Consider the following 21,462-nt stretch of genomic DNA (forward strand, 5'->3'; position numbering starts at 1 on the left):
AAATATAAATATGATTACTTGTTTAAAATGCATTTAAATGTCATTTAATTAGTTTAATTAATTTATATATTTTTGATTAATATTTTATTGATAATTGATTAATAGTTATTGATATTTATTAAGTGATACTCTTAGTCTTACATAGCTGCCATGGTATAAATTGAAGAAACATTGTAATACCATGGTACTTTTTGTTATTGCTGTACAGAGCAACATATGCACTGTAAATTATGTGTCACTTTCAGGGGTAAACAAAGTTTTTTTTCCCCTTTACAAGCTAAATATAAAATCAATATAAAATCGAATTAAAGTATTACTGAGTTAATGAAACATTCAAGGGGGAATGAATTGTGTCATCTAATAATGTTACTTATTTGCACACTCTTTCTGCGTTGTTTTAGCAAGGGAATTATGCAAAACATGTAATGCTGCAACGCCTCAAAAATGTATGCTGAATTCAGTTTGCATGCCAATTCCCATCTTGCAGGCCAGTTCTAGGTTGCAGATGACTTCCTCAATCTAGTATACAATTCTTGGCCTCTGCAGAATCACTCCACCACTGCAATCCAGGCACTTAACTCGTCTCTAATAAATGCATAAAGCGTGCTCGCCTACACAACGTTTCTTGATATATGCTTGGTTATAACACTCTTCTCCATAAATGACTGCTTCCATGATCAACAGAAATTTAAACAGACATCCAAAAAAAAAAAATAATTATACTGTAACTTCATGCTATTTATGCTTTAAAAATAATGCGGTCTTTTCTGAATGAGGTGGAATCTAAAAGAAAACTAATTTGCATAGAATAAAGTGTGTTTGTGCTGAAAAGAATGAGTGTGAAATTATTAATATCACATTGCATTTAGCTTCTGGTTAAATTGGATTGCAGGTGCTTAGTGAATAAAAAAAAAAAAATAAAGTAAAATAATGTGCTTAAATAAATAAAGATTATGCGTTTTTTTTTTTTTTTTTTTTTTTTGTGAATTCACCCCTCAGTCTCATTTCCTCCCAAATATAAATCAATTCATCAAATGTGCATGTGTATATAGTTCATTTCAAAAAGAGAAAGAGACAACCAAAAACATCATGATATTAAAATTTTGTTTTAGCAACTTGATATTTTCACTTATTTAATTTATTCTTAAAATAGTTCATAATAAAAAATTATTTAATGTAAATGAATCTAAGACTTTCTGAACTGTCTCTGGAGGTGTCAAGACTTGGAGGTGAGCACTGTGCAAACAAACACAAGCACAAAAATCAATCTCAGAAAAGCCAAATACAAGAGCTTTTCTCTGAACCTTTACGATACAAAAGCTAAAAGTAGTTTCAATGTTTCCTTTTCTGCATTTAATCATTTCTTTCCTTTGTGTTTTGTCCATTTTCTTCCTTTTACTTTAAGTTCGTGTAGTCCTGTTGTTGAGCCTGTAAAAGGAAAATTGCTACTTGAGTTTGAACTTAATAAGATTGGCCTGCGTTATGGAGCAGAGCATTATCCACATTCTACATGTGTTATTTCCACAACGTTATTCATGTTAAATAAGATTCTCTACAAAGGTACAACATATAAAACTGTTAAATATATAACTCGTAGGCCTTTCAAAATACATATAATGACATATCTCACTCCTGGTAATCAGAAATGACAGTTTTTATGTTCTTTTTTTAATATTTTCTGACGATAAGCAATGGGGTACTCTTCCATATAACTTTCTATGCTTAATGCAAACCGTCCAAAATGTTGCTACTGAAAAATGCTAATTAAATTTGTTGATGTGTTTATGTGTACAGTATCTATATCCTTGTTGTCCTTGGAATACAGTGCTTGGTTCAGTTCAAGGAAATGTCTGTAAAGTATTAAAGGTTCTCCTCAGATTGTGACAAATGGGAATGGTCGACCCAGTCGTTTCAATGTTCCATGTCAGTGTTTCCATTTGTAGACCACTGCTGTATAGCAAAGTCTTTCTATATCTATATCTATCTCTCTCTCTCTACATTTAGGTTTATATATATATTTTCTTTGCCAAAACTGTTCCTTTCAAGTCTTTCCCTCAGTCTGCGCTCACATAGTCAATGTTTTTTGTTTGTGTATTATTTTTCCTCTTTGGTCTGTAAAAAATGAGCGCCAAAAATGTACTCCAGCAGAAAGCCGTTTCACAGAACAGTCAGGTTCACAGTCTCGGATTGGGTCGGAACCGCTGGTGGAGTCCCATAAAGCCTGCGTCTGGTTCAGTCTCAGACAGAGTTGGTGCCTCATTGTCCTGTGCTGCGCTCCTAAAGTCCTCAAGGCTCCTATTGTACCACCATCTGTGAGGCGCTTTGTGAACGTACAGTATGTTCTCCGTGGCACAAAGGGGTGCTGCCCATTTACATAGCAGAGACGCAGACAGGTAGGCTGAGGCAGGTGTTAAGCCGATGAGACATAGCAAGTATCTACAGCAGGTGGGCGAAGCTGCAAGAGGCCTCGTCTCGTAGCACTCCAGGAACCCCTCCCACTGTTAGGACACCTAGATCAACCAGAAACACACAGGAAGTCAAGATTACAATTCCAGGAATGTAGGGATGCTATGAAAAGTGGCAAATCCAGACAAATCCAATAGTTTTGAGAACTGCAAAAGTAGGTGCTAGCCGTAGCAGGATTACCTTTAATGCACTGTCATGCTACCATTTGGCAGAGGCTTCTGTTTGTTCTTAAAATTGTTGGTTGCACTTTATTTTACAGTGCCATAGTTACATTGTAATTACTCAAATAAGTACTGAGTACTATTAATTAACTACATGTACTTACTATAGAGTTACAGTTAGGGTTAGGGATTGGTTTAGAGTTAGTTACTTGTAATTATGCATAATTTACTGTTATTACTATAATAAGTACATGTATATGTACTGTAAAATAAAGTGTTACCAAATTGTTTTATTCAGGCACATTTTTTTGTGCTTTTCAGATACTCCACACAAAAAATAAAAATATTATTTACTCATCTTCATCCTGTCTCAGTTGTATATGACTTTCTTTATTCTGTGGAACACAAACAGAGATTTTTAGAAAAAAATGAGTCCATATAATGTAAGTGGATGGAACCCACAAAGTTGATGCTTCATAACCACACAAAACAAGCATGATGGTAATCCATATGACCCCAGTGTATGAACCAATGTCTTCTGAAGCAAGTGTAATAAACCATAGCATCAGACAACTGTCATATGCATGTTAATAAGATCATGCTTGTTGAAAAAACAGTGAAGTGTAATGTAAGCATGTTGTGAAATGAGCTTCATTTATGTCATGCTTCACAATGTGCTGACATAGTGCTTCACGACACTCCCTTGAACGTGCATATGACAGTTGCCCGGAAATTATGCTTTATAGTTTTTTTGTTTTTTCTTACACACACCTATTGTTTTGCTACAAGACATTTATTCATCAACTAGAGTTGTATGGTTCACTGTGTGGTTTTTGAAGCATCAGCTTTGAATGTTTTATCCACTTGGATTATATAGACTCACAATGATTTTTTTTTTTTTTGTGTGTGTGTTTTCACAGAAGAAAGAAAGTCATATACACTTTGGATGGCATGAGATTGAGTAAATGATGAGAGAATTTTCATTTTTGTGTTGAGTATCCCTTTAAAATATAATTATTTTTCAATGCTGATTGAAAAGAAAGAAAGAATGAAAAAAAAATTATTCCAGGTGGTTTTTCTGGTTTCTCAGCCTGACCAAGCTAGTGTTTAGACAGTTTACTGGTCATCTGGTCTCTAGTCCAGTCTGATCAGATAACAAGTGCCCAACAGAGACACTTATACCAGAGAACCAGTTAAACTGAAACCAGGTAACCAGCTGGTGTTTCTACAAAGTTATTTCCAAAAAAGACGGAGGTTAATCTTAAACATTTTAGACAAGTGGCTATAGGCCTCTGGGTGCAAGTTCAATTAATTTTAAGTCAAAGATATTACAATTCTGTTGTAATCAAGCTAATATTTGAAAACTGTTGCTTTCCTCCGCACCTGCCATAGAAAATGCTCGGAAATCTCAGCGCCATCTGCTAAATGGTCTACTGCCAGGCTGAAAAAATGCACCAAATGCTGCCAACATGGGCTGCTGCTTAATTTATAATAATGAACTCTTGACACTTGCATGGGGAGCAGATATTCATGGATTTAGCAGGTGCTGGATGAAACATTCTGAATATGGAAAAACAGGGATGAAATAATCAAGATGAAAATAAACTCGGGAAAGTGATAATATGACCCAAGAGTGTGGAGGCTAAAGCATGCTATCGCTAATACACTGTAGCAATTAAGACAGACGTAAAATCAAACCGCTATAACTCCTGTTTCAAAAACCCATTGTTTTAGCATTTGGCTTACAAGTGAATGACCACAGAAGTTAACAAAGACTAACTAGTAACTATGCTTAGCAAGTCTTTAGAGCAGGGATGGGAAAACTCTGTGCTGGGGGACCACTGTCCTGCAGAGTTTACCTCCAACCCTTATAAAACTCTGGACCCTAAACTAAAGTGTGACCAAACTATTTACCACATATTTCCAAATATGTGATTTTTGGAAATCACATGTCTGAACGTCACATGAAAATTATTTAAATATTCAATGTTTTTACCCAGCCCTTTTTAGAAGCAGTGCTACCTTTATTTACAGCATCTATTGAGGATTCCACTTGGGTGTCCATGTGGTAAACAAGCTCTGAGCTGCACCTGGATCTTAAATGACATTTACCATCTCTGAATTTGCAAACCTCTCCATACTATTCAAGTTTTAGAAAGGTTAAAGTCAGAACACACAAAACTGCTAAATATTATTCAGACAGAAAGTTTAAATGATTGGAAAGTGATAAATATTTGCTGAACCCAGCGGTATCTATCAGAAGTAATAATGTTGGGGTAGTGTGAAGGGTTTGAGCATGCTAAACTCCCTCTGGCAGAATGTGCAGCTTTGCCCCTTGAGGGTAATTCATGCAGACGTTCAAAGCTATATCTGGATTTATCTTAATCATGCTCTTCATGTTGCATTTTCCCAATAAACATCTAGGGAATTGCAGTATCACAGCTCCATATGAAGAAATTAATCACGTAAAATAGCTGAGGGATTGTGTAATACATAGTTTCATTAATAATTATATACAGACTGGTTCCCTATTGAGGAACCTACTGTACATGCCAGTTTTTAAATAGCATGTCTCACAATCTGTTTTCAGAAGCTGCTGCATATGCTGCCTAATGAAACTCTGTAAAAAAATTGGCTGGTTTTACCAACATCATTACCAAACAAGGTTGTTTAATTACTATGTTACAAAAACCGGTGGAAACCAGTTGATAATAGCGCTATTTTGCAAATATATATATTTTTAATGTTCTTATGTTCTACCCACTGTGTGAACCTATAGGAAAGATAAGATCATCACACATATCTCATTGTTTGTTTTTGAAAGTAATTGTATCAAATTCAAATGGTCTTAATAGCAATATTATAATATAATAATATGATAATATAATATTTCACTTCATAAAAGCATCATATATTATTATATTACTATATAATAACATATTGTGTTTTAATAATATTATTAAATGGAAACAAGTTTTCTCTTTCTCAGATATTTCTCCTGAGGAAAAAAAAAACATTAATGCCACATGGTCTCTGCTTTTTGGTTTCAGAAGACACCTCAACAATGTCCAACAAATACTCTAAGTTAAAAGTCTCAAACATTTCTCAACAACATACGGTATCTGAGCCATTCCCACCATATAGCCTAAGTTTCAAATGACAGCAGTTGTTAACATGACACAATGTGTAAACAATTTGTGTATTTTTATTTTTCTAAATACATTTTACAGTTTTTCTCAGTAGGTGCATTTCTCAGATCACAACTGAAATTCTCAAAACTACTTGTTTAACCTCCACATCATCTAGTCACTTGTGCAGATCATAAAAGTATTTTCTCATTCTTTTGAACAATTAGCAAATGCTTTGGTACTTTCATGCAATTAATTATGTACAATTGTCTTGTGTGTTTTTTTTTATTATTATCAATTGCTTATTTCATGTTGGTCAAAATATATTATACGGTTCCCCATTGAATAGTCTTACCCTTCAAAACATCTAGGCATTAGCTCATCGCGTATGTCATTAAATGCAAAATGGTTGAACTAGTTTTCATAATGCATCGAGTATATTTTCTACACATTTCTATTAGACTTTTTTTTTTTTTTTTTTAAATGTATCCTGAGTCGATGAATTGCGGAGGTGAATTTTGAATTTCACTAATGAAATGCATTAGATCAAGCAATGATAAACCAGATCTCTAAAATGGGTGCATCAACACAGTGTTACAAATTCTGACAATGAAAGAACAATAAGGAAACAAACAGCTGGGAAGAAGAAGAAGAAGAAGAGTAAGGATGTATGGTGGAAGGGTACGGAAGCAAAACAGAGGAAGAGGTAGAAGAGGCCTAGATTGTGGTGATGTTTCTGATGAAATAACGGCCACTATTGTGGACCATGTTCTCAGTCATGACCTTTTGGCTGAGGCAGGTTGAAAGGTACAGCCGAATGTTGGGTGAACAACCATGTCCTCTTTTGACGATCTTGTTTGTGCGCAATTACACAAGGACTTGTTATTCTGATAGAACTGATGTGTTCATTGATGTAAAAACTTACTTTTGAGAGATGAACTAAGGATTTTGAGCAAGTTACAGGCTTTTGCAGGTAATCCATTGTGTGGTGCTGTTTGTACGAATTGTCTGGGAAATGCACTTACTGGTTTGAGAATCTTAAGGTTGATTCAAGAAATGTACCAAAGAGACTGAGAAATAAATAAATAAATAAAATAAAATTATATTTTTCTGGTCATGTTAACTCTACATGTCAGGACACATGAGGCGACTAACTCAATTGAAAATAATAGTAATAATAATGATAGTAATCATAATAATAACAAAGATAAACTTTAAATAAACTTTTTGGTTTAAAAATAAGAGATTACCTCAATTCTCTATAAATATGACTTTTTGTGTGGTGAAGGCTCAAAATAAGAGCCACTCAATTGTAGCATGTCTCTTAACAAATTTCAGGCTGGTACTTGGAAAAGACTCTTTTGGCAGCTGGAAATGGGAGGTTGGCAAAGTAACAAAGAAACCTTGTAATGGCTGCCTGGATTGTCTGGGTGAAATAGCCAGCTTGGGCAGAGACAGATACAGAAGAGTGGCACCAGCGCTACAGAAACCAACCATTCAATTAAGTCATTTGACAATTTTTTTATTTCCGTTTTTTTTTTTTTTTGGTGCTCATAAATACTGCACAGTGTTGAAACATGCCCCAGTCATAAATGGTGGTCAATGTTTCTCGCTCTGGGAAGGATTCAAAATGGAGGTTCTTGGTCTCCAGTGCTGACTTGGCTCCCTCAGACAGGAGCTGGCAGTGGGCGCTAATGGTTTTCAGAGGCCGAGCGCTTGCTTGGAGGAGCAGCTGTCATCTCCATGGTGATGTTGTCCAAGCCTAGGCAGGGATGTGTCCTGTGGTGCCACGCTGGCGCAGTGGGATCAATTACGCAGACCCCAACACCCACAGCAGCAATGCCTTGGCATGTGTCATCCGTGACCTCCCCGTGTGTTTTTTAGAACCCTTAGTCTATTCACTTTCCTTTTTCACTTCATAAAAAAAAGGTTGAAAATGTAGACATCTTCAAACACACTTCAATGTTATTGGTTAATGGAATAGTTCATCTAAAAATGAGAAGCTAACAAAAAGTCATTATGTACACTTCCACATTTTGTTCCTTACTTGTATGCTTTTGTTTTTCATGGAACACAAAAGTAGAAATTATGATGATGAAGTTCATGGTAACCAAGTCTGTAAAGCTCCAAAAAGGAAATAAAGAAGTATCATGAAAGTAGTCCAACAACATCATATTCTCCACCAAAGCTCTGAAATCAATTGCCATTGCTTCTTGTGTGTCCTATATGACAGCATACAGGGTTTTGAAAGTCATGATGGTGAGTTAATTGCAGAATTTCATTTTTGGTTGAATTATTCCTTTCACTCCCCGTTACCGACATATCTCACCAAACGGCAACATTTCAAACCAAGGGACGCCCCTACATTTTCAAAGCCAGGCATCACTGATGAGCAAACGTTTTCTCTGTTTGCATGTGAAAGATTACTGATTACTGCAATCAGTAGTTCTCTCTCGTCTCAAACTCCATTGATACTACAGATTCAAGGACCCTTTTCTATGGTTAAATACGACTCAATCAACCTAATAGCTAATACAACAGTTGATGAAGAGCCCTCTCATTCTGATGGTATAATCAGAGAATTAAGGAATAGTGTGGTGTAACCTTACAAAAGAGGAAACATAATGAGTTAAATTAACAAAATCCAGTAGACCACATTTTAGAGGATAAGGCTTTGTTATGCTGGAAATAGATAAAAAACAATTAGAATTTTTTTTTCATTACTTCATTTCAAGATACGTACATATCCACAAGACCAGAAATTCATGCTATTAAGTACAGAAATGCAAACACAACTGTTTAGAAATTGCATTAATAAATTGGGGGGTTCAATGGTGTGTATTTCAGTTTTTCCTCACTATTTTTAGTTTTGTTTAATTTTAGTTTTTGAGTTTTAGTTTACAAGCTGACAGCTAAATTCATCCCCTTTAGAATCTCACCAACCGTCTAGTCAGATGTTGTACAACTAGTCGACCATCCTGACCCATCTTATTCTTCTCACATATTTCCTTTCATTTCAAAGAGCATATGTTGCTCAGATTAAAAAATGACCGGAAATTACTTGCATGCTAATGTGGGATCATTGTCTCTCTGTCCTTTTAAACCCTTCATCATTATATAATACTTCTGTTCACTCGTCACCCTTCTTTGACTATTCAACTGTTCCTCTGACTAAACAGTGTGAGATGTCATCAGGTAAGGTAACGCTTCATCAGTGCTTGTCTAATGACATTGAGCCGCCCGCTGGAGATGACCGTCAATCCACAAGAGACTACTGCTCGTTTAATCTGATGTTGAAACGGAGGTGTTGACAATCATATGAATCACTCAGGAGGGAAAGAAAAGAATGAGCAAATCACAAACATGATAGTGATAATGACTGTTTATTCTAACAGGATGGGACTATAGAGACTCTTGGGTTGATTAGTGATCATTCTCTTATTGAATAGCAGAAACTCATTTTGGCCCAGCATACTGGAAATTATTTGATGAGTCCCTTTGTCTCTTGACAATGGCTGGTCAATTAAAATGATCAATCAATATCAAAAAAACAAAACGCACAACATGACTGCCACACCACAGTTAAAGCATGTGCCACTCGCCAGACAACATCTCTGACATGTTTCGTGATCTAAACATATCTGTCCTTTTACATAGAGGCCTTTCTTTTATTCTGTGTACACATGCAGAGAGGAGTCTTTGGCCACTGAGTCACATCTTTTTTCAGCATTTCACCCAATGAGCACCACATTTTCTGTCAAATTTAACAATAGTTCTCATTTTATGAGAAATGTGCCTCAAGAACCGTGTGTTCTGTTCCATTCTTGCTCTCCATTTTTGAATGCAAGAATGCCTAAGACCTTACCGAAATTCCTTACATTCCCTCCTGTTCCCTGGGGTCAGTGGATGAGTGATGCCTGGCGGTACCCTGACAGCATGGTACAAGGTTACTTTCAAAAACCTCCACACACTGTCTAATATCTACCCATCTGTCACAGGTGTTTTGGTTTTGTTCATGTTTTTGATTTCATGTCTTTTATTTTGTAGTTGATTTATTTTGCTTGTTTGTGTCATGCTTCCCTTGCTCCTCATGTTCTCCTTAAGTCCATGTGTCATATTCTCATTGGGTGTTTATGGTCATGTGGTTTTCAGTCATGCTCTGTCATTGGTTCTTATGTTCCTTGTGTCACTTCCCCATTGGTTGTCTCAGTCATGTGTTCCATCAGTTCTTGTATTTATAGCCATTGTCTTCCCCATGTTCCTTTGTCATGTATTGTAAATGTAATCTGCTGTTGGTGAGTGGTTTTTTTTGTCAAGTCAAGTCAAGTCAAGTCAAGTCAAGTCAAGAGTCTTTGTTCGGATTTTGGATTATCATTAAAACTGCACTTGGGTAGTGATGGGCAGATCGAGGCTTCATGAAACACTTGAATCAAATGTGCCGTTATGATTCGAGGCTTCGAAACAATCTGACACCCGTCTCCACGGTGACCCCTAGTGGTCAGAACAGTGCAAATGCAACAAAACGTCTCGGTTACGTATGTAACCCTCGTTCCCTGAAGGAGGGAACGGAGACGTACGTCAGTAGTGACCGACGAATTGGGATATCGCTTAGAGAGCCCTATCATCTTCGTGTAAACTAAAACAAGCCAATGGAATTGGCGTGCGATATTTGCATAATGCGCACCGCCCCCGACAGGTGTATATAAATAGGAAGCGGATGCAATCGCACTCTGTTTTTCGCTGAGGAGACAACTGGTGTCCGCGCTACAGCGAGGGTACAGAAACTGTGGCGACGGGACGTACGTCTCCGTTCCCTCCTTCAGGGAACGAGGGTTACATACGTAACCGAGACGTTCCCTTTCAGTCGGTCACGTTCGACGTACGTCAGTAGTGACCGACGAATTGGGATCCCAACTAAAGCGCCACAGTTACGAAACCCCTTCCAGTGCCCAGCGCAAGCTCCGCCGCCCATAGCACCGGCTGGCGGTGAAGGGGGCGAGCTTACACCGAGAGAGTCTACTGCTGTCTAACCAATACCCACTAAGTAAACTAGACTACACTGGGGAAGCGAACCCGTAAGGGACGCTGCGGAGACCACTACCTACCCAATGGGGGAGGAGTTTACGTGGGAATACACACATGGACTGGCCCGGGGGGCAGTACGCATATGGGGTCCCTGGGATGGCTCCACCTGGTAGGGGGAGACTCATCTGACAGGTGACAGCAGAGCTGGCTCTGCTAAGGGAAAGACACGGACTCGCCGTAGGGAGTTTTAAACCGTGGAAAATTACACATATGGGACCGCTCACGTAGAGGGGTCACGACATATGGGCCCCAGCCAACAGACAGCGTCAGCGACGGATGTAGGCCTGGCATCAGACACTCCGCAATGTCCGAGCCGAAGGGGGAGGCGGAGGAACTCGACAGGGTTCGCCAAGCGGGGAACTCGACTGGAGTGAAGTATGCACGTATCCGGCCAGTGGCGGGAATGGCATTGCAAGCCGACACTTAGAGCAGGTACAACACGTCTACCGACTAGTGGATGCGAGTACGCGTGAAGATACTGGCTCTACACGTAGGCTATAAAACCTAGCGAACGTGTTAGGTGTCGCCCAGCCCGCAGCTCTACAAATATCTGTCAGCGAGGCGCCATGAGCCAGCGCCCAGGAAGAGGCCACCCCTCTGGTGGAGTGGGCTCTCAACCCGAGCGGGCAAGGCACGCCCTGGGATTCATACGCCAAGGCGATGGCATCCACTATCCAGTGGGCCATCCTCTGCTTGGAGACAGCCTTTCCCTTCTGCTGGCCTCCGTAACAGATGAAGAGCTGATCTGAGGTCCTGAAGCTTCGCGTTCTATCCACGTAAACGCGCAGAGCGCGGACGGGACAGAGCAAAGCTAGGGCTGGGTCTGCCTCCTCCGAGGGCAGCGCTTGCAGGTTCACTACCTGAACTCTGAAGGGAGTGGTAGGAACCTTGGGCACGTATCCAGGCCGGGGTCTCAGGATGACGTGAGAATCACCGGGCCCGAATTCTAGGCACGTTTCGTCGACCGAAAATGCATGCAGATCCCCTACCCTCTTCAGGGAAGCCAATGCAACCAGAAGAACCGTCTTAAGAGACAATAGTTTGAGGTCGACTGATTGCAAAGGCTCAAAGGGATGACCCCGGAGAGCTGTGAGAACCAGGGTCAAATCCCAAGAGGGTACGGAGGAAGGGCGAGGAGGATTGAGTCTCCTGGCCCCCTCAGGAATCTGACGATCAGATCGTGTCTCCCCAGGGACTTACCCTCAACTGCATGGTGATGTGCGGCAATAGCGGCAACATACACCTTGAGGGTGGAGGGAGACAGCCTTCGCTCCAACCCATCTTGCAGAAAGGAAAGCACGGATCCGACCGAACATGATCGGGGGTCCTCTCGGCGAGAGGCGCACCATTCGACGAACAGGTTCCACTTCAACGCATAGAGATTCCTAGTGGAAGGAGCTCTAGCGGAAGTGATGGTGTCTACAACCGCTTGCGGGAGATCACTCAGAACCTCCGCATCCCGTCCAGGGACCACACGTGGAGGTTCCACAGATCGGGACGCGGGTGCCACAGGGTGCCCCGTCTCTGAGTCAGGGGGTCCTTCCTCAGAGGAATCGGCCAGGGAGATGCTGTCGCGAGGAGAATGAGGTCTGAGAACCAGGTCCGAGTGGGCCAGTACGGAGCCACTAACAGAACCTGCTCCCCGTCCTCCCTGACCTTGCACATGAGTTGTGCGAGAAGGCTCACTGGGGGAGACGCATGTTTGCGCAGACCCGGGGGCCAGCTGTGTGCCAGGGCATCCGTGCCGAGGGTGCCGCCGGACAGGGAATAAAACCACTGGCAGAGGGCAGTTTCCGGGGAGGCAAACAGGACTACCTGGGCCTCGCCGAAACGCTGCCAAATCAGCTGGACCGCCTGGGGGTGGAGCCGCCACTCGCCCGCAAGTAGATGCTGCCGTGACAGCTCGTCGGCTGCACGGTTGAGCACACCTGAGACACGAGTGGCCCGAAGGGACCTCAGAACCTTCTGACTCCACAACAAGAGATGGCGGGCGAGTTGCGACATGCGACGGAAGCGTAGACCACCTTGACGGTCGATGTACGCAACGGCCGCAGTGCTGTGTGAGCGGACTAGAACGTGCTTGCCTGACAACAGCTTCTTGAAGCGGGCCAGCGCAAGACGAACCGCTAGCAACTCGAGGCAATTGATATGCCAATGCAGCTGAGGCCCCGTCCAAAGACCTGTCACTGCCTGCCCGTTGTACGTGGCCCCCTATCCCGTGGCAGAGGCATCTGTGGAGACCACAGCGTGCCTGGACACTCGTTCGAGGGGTACTCTGGCCCGCAGGAACGAAGGGTCCGACCACCGGACAAGGGTGCGACGGCAGCTCGGTGTCACGAGGACACAGAGCGTGCCGCACTGCCACGCCCATCTCGGGACCCGGCCGCGGAGCCAGTGTTGAAGCGGTCTCATATGAAGCAATCCGAGCAGCATTACCGCGGCTGCAGATGCCATATGCCCCAGGAGCCTCTGAAAATCTTTCAGTGGAGCCGCTGTCCTGCGCTTGAGCGAGCTCAGGCAGTTCAACACCAACTGGACGCGCGCCTCGGTGAGACGCGCAGTCCGTGCGACCGAGTCTAGCTCGAGACCGAGACAAGAGATCCTCTGCCCGGGGGCGAGTTTGCTCTTGTCCCAGTTGACCTGAAGACCCAACCGGCTGGGAGCTACAACCATGTCGGGTAGGACTTTGTAAAGACGCGGGGAGACAGGGCCAGCCCGAAGGGCAGGACTGACATGCCCGACCCTCGAACGCAGACCGACCTAGGAAGGGTCTGTGTCGAGGCAGAATCGAGGCATGAAAGCACGCGTCCTTCAGGTCCATTGCTGCAAACCAATCCTGGGGACGGTCCAGGATTGGCCGTAGCCCACCGCCCTTTCTCGGTACAATGAAGCAGGGGCTGTAGAACCCCGACTTCATATCGGCTGGAGGGACCGGCTCGATTGTATCCTTCGCCAGGAGGACAGCAATCTCCGCCCGGAGAACAGGTGCATTGTCCAACGACACCTGAGTGAAGTGGACAGCCCTGAAGACCGGGGGACGCCGGGCGAACTGAATCGCATAGCCGAGTCTGATAGTACGAATGAGCCAACTGGACAGGCTGGGGAGCGTGATCCACGCTTCCAGACACTGAGCCAGCGGGACCAAAGGCACCACAGACGCACCGGGGGTGGGGCAGCAAGGCAGAGAGGGACCCGACCCGGACGGCTTGGGGGCGGCCCGGAGTGGGGTCGGACTCTGCGAGGCAGCAGTGTGCATGGGAGACAGCGCACGGGGCACGGTCTGCACCAACACACTGCCACCTGCTGGCGAATGGGGAGGGAGCTGTCAGCGGCGAGGCGGAGCCTGGCACACTGGCAGACACCCCTTGTTGTGACCTGGAGTTTGAGGAAACTGCTCTTTTTGTGAAAAAGTGGGTACCGCTGGACTCCGGAGAGCCAGCGGCGGTGGACAGACAAACACAAATTCCCCCGGCCCTCCTCCGGGGGTGGGAGAGATGGTGGAAAACTCTCCCGAAGAGCAAGATCCTTCCCCTCCAGGTTGCCCGTCTCAGTGCCGTGTCTTGCTCTTGCGTTTACCACCGGGCTTAGCGGAGACGGGCTGGGCACCACGCCCGCGACCGGCACCCTGCTGTCTGGCTGGTGCAGGCTGCTGCTTTGCCGTCTTAGCAGGGGCGGAGGACGATGCAGGCGGGCGCCCTCGGCGACGAGCGGGCTGAGGCTGAGCCACGGGCGGCTGGGTGGAGGCAGCAGCGGACCGCCGTGGCATGACGTGACTGATAGCCTCAGCCTGCTTCTGTGCAGCAGAGAACTGTTGGGCGAAGCTCTCCACCGCGTCGCCGAATAGGCCGACCGGGGACACGGGGGAATTTAGGAACCGCTGCTTGTCGGCATCCCGCATGTCCGCGAGGGTCAGCCAGAGGTGGCGCTGCTGGACTACCAAGGTAGACATCGCGTGACCAACAGCGCGTGCTGTCACCTTCGTTGCCCGGAGGGCAAGGTCAGTGGCAGCGCGCAGCTCCCCCAGCAGCTGTTGGTCAGGACCTTCCTGGGGCATCTCCGACAGCGCCTTTGCTTGGTGAACCTGCAAGAGGGCCATCGCGTGCAGGGCGGAGGCAGCCTGCCCACAGGAACTGTAAGCTTTCTCAGTCAGACCGGCTGAGAACTTACAGGCCCGGGACGGGAGACGTGGCTCACCACGCCAGCCGGTGGCTGTTGGACACAACTGCATCGCAACAGACCGCTCGACTGGCGGGATCCTCGCGTACCCCCTGGCTACCCCGCCGTCCAGGGAGGTGAAGGCGGACGGGGGGCCAGGCCTGGTACGGGCACAATACGGTGTCTGCCAAGACCTGGTCACCTCATCATGCACCTCCGGGAAGAAAGGCATTGGGGCGGGACGCTGGGGCTGCCCAGCGCGACCCCCCCAAGTACCAATCATCCAGCCGAGATGGGCCGGGACAGGGTGGAGGGTTCCACTCGAGCCCGATGCACAAGGCTGCCCGAGAGAGCACAGCCGAGAGTTCGGGATCCGACTCGGCCACCGCTACCGTCCCGGAGGGCGGCAGCGCGTCCGGATCTTCCTCCCCGAATTCTCAAACTCGCCTTCCGACGCAGCGACCGACATCTGATCCTCCGCCGGCGCACCGAAGGTAACGGCTGGACAGTCCGAAGAGGGCCCAGCGGAAACCAACGGGCGAAAGATGGGTTGCGGTGCTGGCGAGGGGCAGGGGCCCGAGGAGCGTTTCCGCTCGGCGGGGGAGCCCTGACCGTTATCCTCAGGCCGCCCTCCCTATACAGCGCCGTACCGTCCTTCCGGTTCCCAGGGCCGGAAAAAACGGTCGTACGCGCATAGGAGAGGGGACTCCCGCTTCCTGAGACTTCAGGAAGGAGGCCTCGACCTCAGCACCGCGAGGTCATGTTCCCGCAATGGGAACATGAACCATCCCAAAAGCTGCCTCAGCGTGCTGAACGCCCAAACACGAGATGAGCGATTGTGCCCATCAGCAGGGACCAGGGAACGACCGCCAGTCGCACAGACGAAATCAGCAGGGTTCGTCTGTAAAGCTTTTAGAAGGGGAAGTCAACTCATGGTGAAGCACCCAGGGAGCGACGCATGTGTGTACACCACTTGACACACCGAGGAACCGGCCCAAATCGCTCACACACACACTCTTTGTGTTGCTGTGAAAACAGCAGTTTTAGAGCTTATAGCTCAGCTCCTCGGACACTCGCGACCTCGCTGAACGTGCCCTCTTCACCAGCACTGAAGCTCGCTGTAACCCTCTTCTTGAGGCAATGTTTTAATTCAAAAAACAAACGAAGAAAGGAGTCTTCAAACAGGACACCAGTGAATGGCTCCGAAGCGAAAGACAGAGTGCGATTGCATCCGCTTCCTATTTATATACACCTGTCGGGGGCGGTGCGCATTATGCAAATATCGCACGCCAATTCCATTGGCTTGTTTTAGTTTACACGAAGATGATAGGGCTCTCTAAGCGATATCCCAATTCGTCGGTCACTACTGACGTACGTCGAACGTGACCGATTGAAAGGGAACTCAGGCCAAACATGCATTAAAAATACCCTTTAACAAATGTATTGCAAAAGTATTATTTAAAGTAAAATCAATTAAATGGAATTAACTCATCATCTAATAAGATTAAATATAGAGTGTATGTATAATATGTGTTCTTTTATCAATTTTCATTGCATGTTTCTCTGTTCCATGGCTCAAGCTAAACAGGCCAATAAGACATTAATAATTACCATTATTAATTTTAATTATGCTAATGTATAATTAAAACATCTACAAATGTATGAAACTGATCGGAGATCAGGTAAAACCATAGGGTAAAGCCCTAGACACTTGTTCAACAGTTCTCATTGAATCTGCATGATTCATGGATTCACTTTATCATTGCCCTCTACCGGTGAACCATTGAAATTTCAAAATGTTTAGAAACAGTAATGACATAATGAAGCCTCGTTTACTAAAATCACGTGGCTTTGGAGCTTCATGAAGCAGTGTTTCGAAATCGGCCATCACTACACTTGGGTTCTCACTATGCTCGCCTCCAGTGGACTCCCTTCCGTTACACCAACATAACTAATACAGCATATTATTATAATGCCCCAATCTGAGATGATTTGTGTCAATAATATCTTAAAAAGTCACTGATTCACAAAAAAAAAAAAAAAAAAAAAATGCATGCATTTTACATATACAGTATTTACAATTCATTTTACAAATCATTTTAAGCCTTTGTCCAAAAATAGCTCCACAATGTCCCGCCACACAACCTGAGCACTTCTCAATATTTGTCAAATGACTTTGATTCATATGATACATAACCTGCATGCCATGTTTTGCTTTACATTATTATTTTTGTTTTAAATTATCAATGTGGATTTTAAGAGCGTTTTTTATAACTTTAGTCCAAAAACTTTGTGAGATGCTTTAAAAATGGTTAAAAAAGAAGACCTTGATTTAATTGAAAATTTTGTTAAATAAAATTTTGGTTAGATCTAATAAAAAAAGCACACTTTTTATTATTTGGAATATAGTAATAATAATGTAGTGAAACCTAATACATTTAGTCAAAGAATACAATCAGAGGGGGAAAAAATATGAATAACATAACAAATCCACACAAATTGAAGACTTTAATAGCAAATGACAGCAGACAGGAGCTGAAGTGTTGTGCACCCACCTTTTCATTTCCACCTATTTCTTCTACGTCTCGTCTACATACCTGCAGTGATCACCCATCTGTTCACATAATTAGCCCAAAGCGTGATCTAATTACCATTGATAAACACATCCCAGAGTTCTTCTCTTCGAGAGCAGTCAGCTTAGAACTGCTCTATATGTCTTATGATAGAGTCTGAAGAGCTCTATAGGGACTTCACCAAGTGAAGCCCTGCTATGATACAGTTAAAGTCAACATGAACCAGCATTTGTTGCCCATTTTACTTCTGACTAGTGTTGGGGATTCATACCAGGAAATCTTTTAAAACTGTTCACTAAAAAAAAGAAAGAAAGAAAGAAACAAAAAAAAAAAGATTTGTTCAGATTCATTCATTTGTCAATGACCCTACCTGCAGGTTACATCACCAATACTTAGGGGCAAGTGAGAGTGTTAAAGGTGAGTCATTGAATAATTCACTCAAATGATTTGAAAAAAAAAAAAAAAAAAAAAGTCATGTGTTCATGACACAAAGTCTGATTATACCTTATTAAATGTTCAAGTCTACTAAGTGTCATGGTCATGTTTAGTTTCATGTTTAGGTCATGGTTTTCATCTAGGTGGTTTCATCTCATGGTTTTTTCTAGGTCATGGTTTATCACTGTCGTTAACTGAGTTCTCGTTCATTTGTTACCATGGTTTCTGATGAGCTGCACACCTGTTCCTTGTTTCTTTGATTGCTTGTCTCAGTGTTTTTAAGCCCTCTGTTTCCTCAGTTCAGTGTTCTGCTTTTAAAGTAGATGTGAATGTTTAGTATTCTCACCCTTTGTGTTTAAAGGGTTAGTTCACCCCAAAATGAAAATTACATCATTAAATACTCACCCTCTTATTGTTCCAAACCCGTAAGACTTTTGCTCATCTTCAAAACACAAATCAAGATCTTTTTGATTACAGAATGCTGTCAGAGTTCCTTCCACAGACTGCCTTTGCAACTACTACTTTGACGCTTCAAAAACTTCATATACAGAAATTAATTACAGATGTAATTACATTCAGGTGTTTTTAAAATATAAGTACAATGTACAGACATGTTTGTACACAATAAGTGCATTGTATCAAATGATTAATTTAAATGTAAGTACATAGTAGTTAAGGCCACTTAATATAAAGTGGGACCGAGATTGAAAAAAAATAATCCATATGAATCGAGTGGTTTAGTCCAAATTTTCTGAAGAGAATCAAACGGTTGTTATGATGAACATATTTAATTTATGCTTTTACTCGCATGTTAACATCAGCGAACATAAGCAGAAGATTCTTTTCAGAAAATATGGACTAAACTGTTCGATCCATATGGATTAGTTTTCTGATCTCTTTATGAAGTTTTTGAAGCATCAAAGTGGTAGTTGCAAAGGCAGTCTATGGAAGGAAATCTGACAGCATTTTTTGTCATCAAAAATATCTCAATTTGTCTTCCGAAGAAGAACAAAAGTCTTATGGGTATGGAACGACACAAGGGTGAGTAATTAATGACAGAATTTATATTTTGGGTGAACTAACCCTTTAAGTCTATTACATCTGTCATTCAGCGTCATGCATCTCTTTATATTAGATTTCACTACAAGCACCCATAACACTAAAGGCTGACTGATACTTGACACGTCGGCAAGTTTGCTTGGGTGCGCGTGACAAATGAAAAAAATCTGGCCGAGCAGGTACTATACGTCTGTACCCAGTTTGCGTGTGTCTAAATTAATTGTTTACATTTACAAAATGAGCCTACTATAGATCACGAAACATGTCAGAGATGTTGTCTGGCGAGTGGCACATGCTTTAACTGTGGTGTGGCAGTCATGTTGTGCATTTTGTTTTTTTGATATTGATTGATCATTTTAATTGACCAGCCATTGTCAAGAGACAAAGGAACTCATCAAATAATTTCCAGTATGCTGGGCCAAAATGAGTTTCTGCTATTCAATAAGAGAATGATCACTAATCAACCCAAGAGTCTCTATAGTCCCATCCTGTTAGAATAAACAGTCATTATCACTATCATGTTTGTGATTTGCTCATTTTAATGAAAATAAAGGTCCATGTTTAATAAAAATGTTCATGAAATTAAATGAATTTTTAGAGAAATTAGAAAATATTTAAAAGATCATTGTTTAATTTAGCTGTATACATGTTCTCATATACATACATTTTGTTCTGTCAGAAGTAATAAAAAAATAAAAAAAAACACAGGACAAAACATATTTTGACAAAGACATTATCAGTTATTAATGTTTCATTGGTTCTCTTTTGTTTTTGCACATGTTCATAATTCAGTCTGGCCAAAAAGTATCAAAAAGTTTCATTATTACCAATAAAAATGGACTCCATGCACAACTATGCACTATGCTTATAAAATATATTTGAATATATGAAAAAAAAAAAGCGTGAATATGTCAATACACCATAAATAAAAGGTTTCTTAGTGCACCATTAAAGTCAGCATGAAATGAAAATTAAATGCATGCTATATATCTTATTGTGAACAATTTATCAGCATAAAAGTTTATTTATTAATTTTTAAAGGTTCTGATCTCATAATATTTAATCAAATTATCATAACTGGACCTTCTGGTGAAAACGACAAGCTTCTCTCTTGTGACATACACAGGATTTCATTTAGCTTAAACCCTGCCTCTGCGAGCTTGCATTCATCTTCCTCCACTTTTGCATGCAACGTTTTAAGTGTCATTGTTTGTCTGGAGCTGGTGAGCTGCTGGTGACTAACAATGAACTCTTGCCTGTATAGGTGTACTGTATTTTCATTTTTTGCTCTTCCTCGTCATTCGTTCATCACTTTCGCTTTATTATCATGAAGCATTATTTTGCTTAATTTCAGCCATGATAAAGAGATATCCACTCTTGCACTGCGTGTTCATACATTTTCGGGGTGAAGCAATGAAGGGAGCGGTGTGTTTGTTTGGGTTGATTTCAACAGTGTGTCTGTGCTTACTGCACCTTTAATTACTATAGCAAATACTTATGTACATGCAGAACACAACTGTAAAATAATGTGCTACTTGATATGAATTTTAGGGCTTTTTTAATGAACAGCCAATATAATATGCAATTAGTTAATAGTGAGAGTTTGACCCTAAAGTGTTACCAATTACTACATATATATATATATATATATATATATATATATATATATATATATATATATATATATATATATATATATATATATATATATATACTGTATATATAATGGCTTTATAATCTTTCATTAAAATATAATATGCACCTCTCAAGCCACTATTCTTTTCTGCTGACTTCCACTCTGGAATGAAAGCTCATTCTTCACATCCTAATCAATTCCCAATGGATAACATCAAGCCTTGCTCTATTTTTTTTTCTCTCTCATTGAACATCCTGTTTCACTCTAAAATACTGTATGGGATATTATGGAATTGAGAGTTGTGAACAAAGTTTCATGTCACTTTAAAGGGTTAGTTCACCAAAAAATGATATTTCTGTCATTCACTGGTATTCGGACGTAAACATGGAAGCGCTGAACCGCATTCACTGCGGCAACTGCATACGAGACTGACAGGGTAGAGAAGAAATTGTTGAATAAAGTCATAATTGTTTTGTTTTTGTGCACAAAAAAGTATCCTCGTCACTTTATAACATTAAGGTTGAACCACTGTAGTCACACTGATTATTTTAAAAATGTCTTTACTTTGAATGATGGTAATTACGTTGCTTTCTATGGGGGATAAAAACAAAAAACTTTGGATTTCATCAAAAATATCTTAATTTGTGATCCGAAGATGAACAAAGTTCTTTCAGGTTTGGAACGACATGAGGGTGAGTAATTAATGACAGAAGTTTCATTTTTGGGTGAATTAACACTTTAAGAACAGTGATTATGAGAACACA

The 21,462-nt window shown here is 42.1% G+C and overlaps 1 protein-coding gene across 2 annotated transcripts in view; it reads right to left on the reverse strand.

Moving 5' to 3' along the window:
• Window positions 1-1,090: 1,090 nt before the first annotated feature.
• The window catches only part of tafa5a (TAFA chemokine like family member 5a), a 173,061-nt gene continuing 152,689 nt past the window's right edge, over window positions 1,091-21,462 (reverse strand). For both annotated transcript variants that reach the window (XM_048155009.1, XM_048155010.1), the window contains exon 4: window positions 1,091-2,510. In XM_048155009.1, the coding sequence (XP_048010966.1) occupies window positions 2,502-2,510 (9 nt within the window). In that variant the 3' untranslated portion in view covers window positions 1,091-2,501. The remainder of the gene's footprint in view (window positions 2,511-21,462) is intronic.

This window comes from Megalobrama amblycephala, linkage group LG14 (assembly GCF_018812025.1).
Source record: "Megalobrama amblycephala isolate DHTTF-2021 linkage group LG14, ASM1881202v1, whole genome shotgun sequence".
Taxonomy (NCBI): domain Eukaryota; kingdom Metazoa; phylum Chordata; class Actinopteri; order Cypriniformes; family Xenocyprididae; genus Megalobrama; species Megalobrama amblycephala.